The 12,031-nt window shown below is 40.1% G+C and overlaps 1 protein-coding gene across 3 annotated transcripts in view; it reads right to left on the bottom strand.

Annotated features, from left to right (window-relative positions):
- Positions 1-12,031, bottom strand: part of LOC124619615 (transmembrane protein 234 homolog) — a 36,586-nt gene that overhangs the window by 884 nt on the left and 23,671 nt on the right. For all 3 annotated transcript variants that reach the window (XM_047146122.1, XM_047146123.1, XM_047146121.1), the window contains exon 4: positions 1,547-1,639. In XM_047146122.1, the coding sequence (XP_047002078.1) occupies positions 1,547-1,639 (93 nt within the window). The remainder of the gene's footprint in view (positions 1-1,546; positions 1,640-12,031) is intronic.

The following is a 12,031-nucleotide window of genomic DNA, read 5'->3' as shown; positions in this document are numbered from 1 at the left end:
TCAAGTATGGATTGCAGGAAGAATGGTATGCATTGTGGGAAGAATGATTGTGACATCTCATTGAATCGGGTGTATTGCCGGTGGCCTGCGTTTTTCTGCAACACAACCTCGGCGTCTTCATCAGGTGCTTCCTGTGACTGAACTTTCAGCACGTGATGAAGACGCCAAGGTATGGTGTCGAAATATTGTGTCAGAAAAACACAGACCACCGGCAGTACACCCAATTCAACGAGATTTCACAAAATCGCCAGGAAAGTCTAAGGAATTAAGAATGATTGTGTTTGGCTCTCTCTCTGTGTGTTGTAATTATTCTAATGTTGTCCTCACAATCCCTGCTTGAGCAGTACATAGAGATTGTAGTATATTTGTAGAGTCATCATTTACAGGCGGTTCTTGAAACTTCGGCAATACACTATCTCGGGATGATTTACATCTATCTTGGAGTGTCTGCCCCGCAGGTCAGGCAAACCTGTGACCATTCATGCTGCCCCTTTCTCTATATGTTCAATAACACAAGTTAGTCCTATTTGGTACAGGTTCTACACACTTCAGCAATATTCTAGAATGGGTCACATGAGTGATTTGTAAGCAATCTCCTTTGTAGATTGATTGCACTTCCCCAGTATTCTCCCAATACCCCGAAGTTTGACTGGGTCTATGTGATCATTCCATTCCATGTCCCTACAAAGTGTTACACCAAGGTATTTGTATGAGTTGGCCAATGCCAACTGTGACTCATTGATATTATAGTCATAGATACTACTATTTTTTCATTTTGTGAAGTGCACAATTTTACATTTCTGAACGTTTACAGCAAGTTGCCAATCTTTTCACCAGTTTGGAATCTTTTCCAGATCTGAGTGAATATTTATACAGCATCTTTGTAGACAACTGCATCATCTGCAAAAAGTTTGAGATTCCCATTATTTTTGTCGCAAGGTCTTTAATATACAAAATGAACAGCAATTGTCCTAACACATTTCCCTGAGGCATACCCAAAGTTACTTCTACATGTGATGATGACTCTCCATGCAAGATAATGTACTGTGTCCTACCTACCAAAAAGTCCTCATTTCAGTCACAAATTTTACTTGATACCCATATGACTCTTTACAATAAGTATAGGTGTGGTACTGAGCCAAATGCTTTACAGAAGTCAGGAAATATGGAATCTATCTGACTGCCTTGATCCAAAACTTTCACTACGTCATGTGAGAAAAGTATGAGTTGTGTTTCACATGATTTATGTTTTTGGAATCCATGCTCTTGATTAGTGCTGATCATGGAGCGCATTTAACTAAGCCAGAGATTTCACATTCTCGAAGTCTCTGACTTGCTCTGATTGGACAGGACTTGTGGGAAGTTCAAATACATTGAGCAGGCTTCTGTTTTCATGCGACATTTTTGTTATATTTGGTTATAAAAATCTTCAGAAACTATATATGTGTGCTTAATGTTGATATTCTACAGTTTTTGTGTGTCATTATTTTGAGGCATACTTTACTTTGTGGTATAATGAATTAAACACTTCTGAAGCTGTACTCACTGGCATTGGGTAAGCTTTCTCCCAAGATCCAACCTGTAGCTGCAGTGAACACAAATGTGAGGGAATTTGCTACTGGAACTGCCAAAGACATTTCTGAAACAATGGATTAGACAAATGAAATATTCAATAAAAAGTACAACTGTTCATACAAAATAAATATCCATCAATTTTACTGGAATGTAATGTTGTAAATAGTACTGGGAGCTGACCAAATAATATATAAAGTATTGTATTGAAAAGGAAATACCTCCAAATGTTTTGCAAAATTATATTTACTCGGTCACAAACCAGCTTTTGCCTTCTTAAGCAGTCTTTAGGTGTCACCTGACATTACTGAATAAATATAATTTTGCAGAACAGTGGGAAATGTTCCCTTTATAATACTATAATCTTGTACTGACAACTACCTATCAAAAAATTTAATTCATCTTTAATTAAAATATCATTTCTGGTCGAAGTGGGAGAAGCAGGACAGCAAAGAGGTAGGGAAAATAACTGTGAAAGAGATAACTATGAAAGAGGTACAAGGAGCTGGGCTACACAAATGGAAATTGGGAAATCACCAGGGCCTGGAAATGTACCAGTAGAATTTCGTGTGGCCTAAGTATTCTGTATGAGTACCTAAGCATGTTATTTAATAAATGTATGAGGTACAGGGAAGGATTTCCAGCGGAGTGGAATTTAACACATCTAAGCCCCACACGTAAAAAAAAGGGGGGGGGGGTGCAAGTAAGAAAGTGTGTAGCAATTACCATGGCAGCAGTATCACAAGTTCAATCAGCCAGGCTGTAGGTGAGGATTTTCAAATAAAAAATGCAGAACATTTGTAAATCAAGTGGAAGAACAAATTGGCTTTAGAAGAGGCAGGTCAGTGTAGATAACATTCTTACTCTAAGGCAAATCATGGCGAAGAGACTGGAAAGGAATTGAAGCAGTCATTTGGTCTCCATGGATATTGAGAAAGCATATGACACAGTGCCACTAAAGCTGTAGTTTGAGGTGCTGTGGTCAGAGGAATTAGCAAAAATTTTTGTAAGAAATATCATAAACCTCTATAAGTCAGCAGAATGTGTTATTAAAGTGGGGAAAAGAAATCTGTGGATAGGTCTTCAGAATAACTAAAGGATTGAAGCAAGGATGCTCTCACATTCTTTGAGATGCATGTGCAGAAGATAGTGGATCTATGGTGTAGAAAGTGCATGGGCATGTGAACTGAAATAGGGAACCACTGTATGTAATACTTTCCTGCACTGATGATCAGGTCATTGAAGCAAATGATGAAGGGGAGGAAGTTTTTGGGAGAGTACAAAAAGTGAGGTTCGAAAATTAATTTTGAGAAGATGGAGTATGTATGTTGTGGAGAAGAGGGAAGTAACTTGTACATTGGCGGACACCTCATTAAGTATGTTAAGCGTTTAAGTAACTGGGTAGCATTCTATCGTGATGTATATTACTGACCTTGCTGACAATATTGATAGTAATCTCAGACTTCTTGCAGATGACAGAGGTATCTATAATGAAGTACTGTCTGAAAGAAGCTGCATATCAGATCTCGATAAGTTTTCAAAGATTGGCATCTCATTCAAAATGTTCAAAAATGTAAAATAGTGCACTTCACAAAGCAAAATAAATGTAGTATCCTATAATATCAATTGGGCAACTCATGCAATATACATTGGTGTAACACTTTGTAGGGATATGAAATGGAATGATCACAAAGGCTCAGCTGTGGGTAAAGCAGGTGATACACTTCAATTTTGGTAGAATACTGAGAAAATGCAATCAGTCTACACAGGAAATTGCTTACAAATCAGTCATGCGATCAATTCTAGAATACTGGTCAAGAGTTTGTACACGTAGCAAATAGAACTGACAGGGGATATTGAACCTGTACAGAGAAAGAAAGCATGGATGATTACAGTTTTGCTTGATCTGTAGGAGAGTGTTACAGAGATACTGAACAAACTGAACTGGCAGACTCTTGAAGATAGATGTAAACTGTCCTGAGAAAGTCTACTCACAAAGTTTCAGGAACTGGCTTTAAATGATGACTCTATGAATATAATACAATCCCCTATGTACTGTTCACATTGGAATCAGGAGGACATGTTTAAATTAATTACAGCATGCAAAAAGGCATTTAAACAACCATTTTTCCCTCGCTCTATATGAGAATAGAATGAGAAGAAACCATAATAAGGGGACGCCGAGACATACCCTCTGCCATATACTTCACAGTGGATTGCAGAGTGTAGATGTACATGGAAGACGTGATACAGACAGCCAACGGACCAGGCATGGAAAGGCAGCTATCCAAAATTTAAGTCCTATACCTTGGTCTCTCAGAAATGAGTTTAAAGGATTTATATAAATCCACTGTGGAACCAATAAGAAGCTATGGGACTGAGTGCTGGGAACTCACAGAAAGTAAAGACTTAGAGCTTCAGAAATGAACCACTTGAGAAGAGCATGTAGAATTTCCCTTCTTGACCTAAGAAATGAGGAAATTAGAGAAAGGATGCAGACTGATTATAGTATTATGGATAGAATAGAAGAACAAGTTACGATGGTTTGGGAATGTCAAAAGAATGAATGAAAACAGATGGCCCAAGAGAGTACTTTCATGGCAACCTCTTGGAAGCAGAAGAGGATGAGCAAGAATAATGGGAGCACTATAACCGCTGAATCTTGTGAAAGATTAGCTCAGCAATATTTGCTATCCAGATACCCCCAAAATCAGAGACATCAGTGTCTCAAAATCTTCCTATTTCAGTTACTTCCATTCACTGATGTACTATGGGCTCATCTTCTGGGGTAATTCACCACTATTGAAAGAAGTATTTATCATTCAGAGAAAAATGTTGTCAGAGTTGTATCTGGAATTCCTGCAGGAACTCATTTAATCTTTTTACCAAGTAGGGATGTTGATAACCATATCACAATATCTCTTTTCAATCATGACATTCATGCTTCACAAACTCTCAAAATGAATAACATCACCATCACAACACAAGAAGGAAATGTGCCATATCATGTGATCCAAAGAATCTGGCTAGTGCAAAAAGCAGTAAAACACGCTAGCACAAAAATCTTCAACTCTGTTTGAAGTTTATTTTGAAAAATGAAGAAACCACAGGACAGTTGCTTGACCCACAATCTTTTATTGTGTACACAAGGGTTTTGGAACACTTACAGTTCCATCATCTGCTGTAAAAACTAAAATCACTTTATCATGTGAGGTCATCCTCACCCCAGTGTTGTCATGGAACCAAAGGTTCTGGGTCAAAAGTGTGAAAGGGACAAAAATTCCGTAACCACTACTCCTCCTGTGCTGCGTGATCTGTTTGTGATCCTGGTGACACAGCACAGGGGGAATAGTTGTTATGGGATTTTTGTCACTTTTACCCTTTTGACACGGAACCTCTGGTTCCACGACAACATTGGCATGAGAATGACTTCAGATGATTAAGTTATTTTATTTTTTTACACCAGATGGAACTGTGTGTGTTCCAAAACCGGTCATGAATACAATAAAAGATTGTGGATTGCAGCTGTCCCATAAGGAGAACACAATTCCAAGTAGTATTAAGCCCATAGGAGGTACTGACTGATTATTTAAATGTAAGTTAAAGGAATTTAGCTTAAAAACATTTATATGCTCTATATGTATTCTGCAACAGGGACAGATGAGACTATTTCTCATATATTTAGGTGTTTTCCCATTTTAATGTCTCTTGTTGCTTTAATTACACCTTATAAAACACTTTGTGTTCTGTAAGTTATGAAAACGGTCCTTGCACTTTCTTGGATCATATCTGAAATTTATATTTCAAACCTGAGGGTGTGATTCTGTGGTATATCATGTAAGGGCATCATTCTTGTTTGGTGAGCTAAATCTCTGTCAGCCATCAGCCTCTGTTGGTGAGGAGATTAGCAAGTCACTTATTTAGCTTTCCTGTTTGTTTTCATAATTTAATTCTTAAGTTAGTAGTAGTACAATGGATAGGGTGCATGTGTGCTGTGTGCAGATGCAGGAGGAGCTGGCCACAGTTTGCAAACAGCTGAAGACACACATTGCCATGGTCAGCTGTCTGCAGGCTGTTGCCTCGGGGTGTGGCGGAAGTGGAGTAACTGATGTCAGTTGTTTCACCCATGGGCTTTGCTATCGAGGCACCTTCCAGCATACCTGATGTGGGGGATCCACACTCACTGTAGAGTGAGTGGTGGGTTTTTACGTAACTGCATCACTTGAGCCAGAGTGTCAACATGGAGGCTGGCTGTCTGGCTTTGCCCATTCACTCTGTAATTTGACAGGTAGCTGACACTTCAGCAGGGTCCGAGCAGGCACATGGGCGGGGGGGTTTACTAGTTATTGGGAACTCCAATGTTAGGTGCATTATGAAGCCCCTTACGGAAAGAGCAATGAGGGCTGGAAAGAAATCCAATGCGCACTTGGTGTGTCTGCCTTGGTGGCCTCATCCAAGACTTGGAAGAGGCCCTACCTGTGGCTACTGACAATGCAGGATGCAGTAGCCTGCAAGCTGTTACTACAATCAGCACCAATGAGACCTGCCGTTTGGGTCTGAGGTCATCCTCAGTTTTTACAGGTGGCTGGCGAAGTGAGGAAGACTGCTGGTCTCACTCACAAGGTGCAATCAGAGTTCACAATTTGCATCATCATGCCCAGAGTTGATCGGGGCCCTTTGGTTTGGAGTGTAGTGCAATGTTTCAAGCAAAGGCTCTGTTGATTCCATGACATTCATGGGTGCAGATTTCTGGATCTGCATTATGGGCTGGAAAGTTGTACGACTCCCTTGATCGGTCAACAGTGCACCACACAAAAGAAGTAACTACTGAGATAGCAGAATACTTGTGGAGTGCACACGAGATATTTTTAGGCTAGGCAGTAGTTTGAGGTTCTCTGATGGATGCTTGCCAGTTGATAAGCAGGAAGAGAAATCAGATCGCATACAAAGTAAGGACACTTCGACTGTCAAAAGTTTAATGGAAAATTGTCGAAGTATATGTAACAAAGTTCCTGAACTTACTGCACTGCAGAGAACTTGTGGCATTCAGATTATTCTCTGAACCAAGAGCTGGACGAACTGAAATAGTAGGCTCCAAAATATTTCACTAGGCATGGGACACACATGAAAAAGACAGATTATACACCATATGAGGGAGAGGGTTCATGGCTGTTGACAAAAATATTGTGACTATTGATTGCAAAACTAAGTCATCTGGATCCAAGTAGCAGATCTAGGTGAACTCAAGTTAATTATTGGATGTTTTTACCAGCCACCCTGTTCTATGTCAGCAGAGCACGAATACCCAGATCATGCAGTATTACTTGGAGGCAACTTTAATCTACCAAGTATAGTCTCGGACATTTATGAATTTACTGCAGGTGACATTGGCAGACAGTCTTGTGAAACACCTTTGAACACTTTTTTCGAAAACTGCCTTGAACAAGTAGTTAGACAACCCACACACACTGGAAATATTTTAGACCTTGTAGCTATGAACAGGCCTGACCTTAGTGCGTGTATAGAGACGGAGGTTAGTGATGATGATGATGATGATGCCATAATAGTGATAATGGTTAGTAAAGTTGATAACTCCATCATGAAGGTAAAGAGAGTATTTATGCTAGAAAATGATGATAAGCAGTTGATAGCATGCTACTTAGACAATGAATGGACATAATTTTATTCCAATATGATAGACACAAAGGAATTACAGGCAAAGGTGAAACTGACTTAAATTGCTCTCTGGAGACATGTGGATGAAGGATGGAAAAGACCCTCTGTGATTCAATAATAAAGTTTGGAAAATGCTGAGGTAGTGGAGATTGTTGCATTATTGGTTAAAAAAAGAACACACAAATATCAAAAAGCAGAAGTTCATGGCAATCCGTGCGTTTGTAAGAAGATCAATGCATGAAGCAAACAGCAACTTACACCGTCATACCTTAGCAAAAGCTCTTGCCAAGAACCTGAGAAAATTTTGTTCACATATAAAATCATTTCTACTGCTGGCAACATATATTTTGCATAAGGACCATGAGTATCAGATGGGAGAAATTAGGGCTTGTACGGAGGCTTATAGCCAGTAGTTCTCCCTTGCTCTGTTTGTGATTGGAACAGGAAAGGAAATGACTAGTAGTGACACAAGGTACCCTCTGCCGTGCACTGTACAGTAGACTTTCAGGGTGACACAGAAAAACAGGAATATTTCCACAATCCAATAAAACTAGAAGCGATGAAGGAGAGAAAATGCTCTCATAATAATTGAAACTTTACAACTTTAACATTTATGAAACATTGATGGCATTTGTCATTTTTTTTAAAACTATATCCTTTAGATGGCATCTTCCTGTACGAATACATTTGTGAAATCGGCTGTTGAGAGTCCTCTCTGACTGCCCCTAAATCTCTGTTTTAACTCATCCAGGGTTCTTGGTTGAGTCGTGTAGACTTTGCTCTTGAGGTAGCCCCACAAGAAAAAATCACAAACAGATAAATCTGGCAATCTAGGGGGCCCCATAGAATATTACTGAATCGTGAGATCACATGGTTACCAAACAATTCTCGCCTATATGCCACTGATTGCCATGCAGTGTGTGATGTTGCTTCGGCCTGCTGAAACCAGGCTTCTTGAATGCTTGGAAAGTTGTTCAATGCAGGTTTAACAAAAGGTCATAACATCTCCATGTAACGATTGGCATTGACAGTTATTGTGTTTCCCTGTTCATTTGTAAAAAAATACGGTCCGATAATTCCATGTGATGAAACATGACACCATACTGTCACTTTACTAGTGTGTAAAGGGCGCTCATGAATATCATTGGGATTTGTGTTTGCCCAGTAACAGTAGTTTGGTTTATTCAAATAATCTGTGAGATGAAAAAGTGCCTCACCCGATATCCACTACTTGTTTAGAAATTCATTGTCATTGTTTATTTTTGTTATTACTTATTGACACAATCCTAATCGTAACCAGTAATCATTGTCCTTCAATTGTTGCACCATCTGTAGTTTGTATGGATGACATTTTAAATCAAGATGAAGAATGCTGCAAGTACTCTCCCGAGACATTCCAACCACTGCTGCTTGCTTATGAATTGAATGCCGTTGGCTCTGTAAGACAGACTTGCGTACAACACCAATGTTCACTGGAGAATGCACACTTAATTTGTCATTGTGTTGGTTTCTTCTTGAGGGCAGATCCAGTCCCTTCAAAGTTATTAATCCAACATTTTATCATGTGTTTTGATGGAACAGCATCATGACGTCCTAAATTATAAAAACGTCGAAACTCCCTCTGCACCGCTACCAAACTATCATTGTTTTTATAAAACATTTTTATGGCTAACACATGCTATTGTCCATTCCACTGATCCATGATTACTGAAATGGCGGACTGTTTACTCGCTAACTATCACAATTCGCAGTGATGCCACATGCCCATGGCTGCCCCTACTCATTTCAAACATTACCGTTATTCTGTATCACCCTGTATAACCTTCCCAGTAAAGTAATGGCTTCTACAAGTTTCATTGATCACATAAACTGTAGTTTCTGTTGTTTCCATTTATTGCTTCTAAATTTCTCTCAGCTTGTTCGTTAGTTTGGAGTTAAATTTTGTGTCTGCAAACATAGTCACATTGCTTTTCTGAATAACAAAAAAAATCATGTTTAAAAGCAGCAAAGTGCCAGTCAAGTCTGAAGTCATTTTCTTCCACCACACTGTAAATATCTTAGTAGACTAATGCTACAGAAAATGTAGGTTTGTGGTCTTTATCAGTCATCACCATCCTGTGTTGCTGCCATAGATGAATCTTTCATAGAACTCGCTATCAGTTGCTTTTACACCACTGTCTTTCAAAAACTGCTGTGCAAAGCATTTATTTTAATGATCAAGTACTCCATGTTATCTTCATAAAGTGTCATCTCTTTCAGCAACAAATTCAAACTATTCTTGATGAACAACTTTAACAGACACTTTCACAGTCTAATACAACAGCGATTGCAGTTTTATTATTGATTAATACCCATGATATACCACAATTTGCAACTGTTTGGTCAATTTCCTCTAGTCTAGCCTTCTTGACAGAAAGAGAGTTGCAAAACCAAATACCTACAGATACCTTAATTTTATATATTCTTGATAAGTGACCTATCTTGGCACAAGAAGAAGGCAATCCTCATCTACACCGAAGAGCCAAAGAAACTGGTACCTGTCAAATACCATGTAGGGCCCCCACAAGCGCACAGAAGTGCCGCAACACGATGAAGCATGGACTCGAGTAATGTCTGAAGCAGTGCTGGACGGAACTGACGCCATGAATCCTTCAGGGCTGTCCATCAAACCGTAAGAATATGGGTGGGTGGGTGGGAAGGGGGGGAGGGGGGGGTTGATATCTCTTCTGGACAGCACATTGCAAGACATCCCAGATGTGCCTATAATGTTCATGTCTGGGAAGTTTGGGGCCAGCAGAAGTGTTTAAACGCAGAAGAGTGTTCCTGGAGCCACTCTGTAGCAGTTCAGGATGTATGGGGTGTCACATTGTCCTGCTGGAATTGCCCAAGTCTGTCGGAATGCACAAGACATGAATGGATGCAGTTGATCAGACAGGATGCTTACGTACGTGTCACATATCAGAGTTGTATTGAGATGAATCAGGTGTCCCATATTCCTCCAACTGCACACGCCCCACACTATTACAGAGCCTCCACCAGCTTGAACAGTCTCCTGCTGACATGAAGGGTCCATGGATTCATGAGGTTGTCTCCATACCCTTACACGTCCATCCGCTCGATGCAATTTTAAACGAGACTCGTTTGACCGTCAACATGTTTCCAGTCATCAACAGTCCAAAGCTGGTGTTGACGGGCCCAGGTGAGGCATAAAGCTTTGTGTCGTGCAGGGTACATGAGTGGGCCTTCGGCTCAAAAGCCCATATCAATGACGTTTTGTCGAATGGTTCACACAATGACACTTGCTGATGGCCCAGCATTCAAATCTGCAGTAATTTGCGGAAGGGTTGCACTTCTGTCACATTGAATGATTCTCTTCAATTGTTGTTGGTCCCATTCTTGCAGGATCTTTTTCTGTCTGCAGTGATGTTGGAGATTTGATGTTTTACCATATTCCTGATATTCACGGGACACTCATGAAATGGTCGTATAGGAAAATACCCTCTTCATCACTACCTCAGAGATACTCTGTCCCATCTTGGCTCGTGCGCCGACTATAATGCCACATTCAACCTTACTTAAATCTTGATAACCTACCATTGTAGCAGCAGTAACTGATCTAACAAACTGCACCAGACACTTGTTGTCTTACACGGGCGTTGCCAACCACGGCACCGTATTCCGACTGTTTACATAGCTGTGTATTTGAATACACATGGCTATACCAGTTTCTTTGGTGCTTCAGTGTATAAGCAGACTGGTGTGTAGCACATCGACACACATAACAGAGGGAGCAGTTGCCTGGGCTGAGAGAAGTGGTGAGGGTCTAGGTAAGGATGCACAAGTCAGAGCAAGAGGGGGAAGGTTAGCAGGATGGTGCAAGACAGGTCTTTGAACATATGTCTCAGCAACTGCACAAGAAGAAGAAAGGAGTTCAGAGGGTAGAGTAGGTATGAGGGGGGTCCCCATAAAAATCCAAAATAACATTGCCATGGGTGGAGCTCATGTAGTATGCATTTCTGCTCGTAGACGAGTATAGCACAACTCATTGCCACTTCAGTGCTGCCTATTGTTGACCTGGCTTGTTCTGTTCATCTGCAGTGATTGTTTTTGCTAGTGCTGTTTTGTTCGTGTTTTGTTTTTTATGATGGCAAATTTAAGTCAACAATGTGCAGCTGTGAAATTTTGTTTTCTACTGCATAAAAATCCTGTTGAAACTGTTTTAATGTTGAAACAGCGTACCAAGACAACACTATGGGAAAAACTCAAGTGTACGAGTGGTTTGCTCAATTTAAAAATGGGAACATCTCAATTAATGATTAACCTTGTTCTGGATGTAAGTCCATCATCTGCCCGAATCAACGAAAATATTGGAAAAAATCGAGAGCTCGTGCTTACAGACTGTCAACAGACAACTGATCAATTGTCAGAGATTAGTGGTTTGTCTTGGAGCTTGGTTTAGTAAAAAAAAAAAAAAAAAAAAAAAAGAGACTTGATTTATGGCAGATAGGAGACTGATTCTTTCACCACGACAATGCACCTGCATCAGAAGTCATCTCTGTTAGACAGTTTTTGGCTAAAAATGGCATGGTTCCACTGCCCCTCACACTTTACACATCTGACCTGGCACCGTGTGACTCTTTTTTTATTTCTACACGTGAAAAGAGGCATGAAAGGACACACTTTACTCGTCTGACCTGGCACCATGTGACTCTTTTTTTATTTCTACACATGAAAAGAGGCATGAAAGGACACAGTTTGTGGAAGCAGTCAAGTAAAAAGCAAG

Source organism: Schistocerca americana, chromosome 6 (assembly GCF_021461395.2).
Source record: "Schistocerca americana isolate TAMUIC-IGC-003095 chromosome 6, iqSchAmer2.1, whole genome shotgun sequence".
Classification (NCBI taxonomy): Eukaryota; Metazoa; Arthropoda; class Insecta; order Orthoptera; family Acrididae; genus Schistocerca; species Schistocerca americana.
The sequence above is the reverse complement of the archived record's forward strand: the minus strand, read 5'-3'. Positions and strand labels throughout refer to the sequence as shown.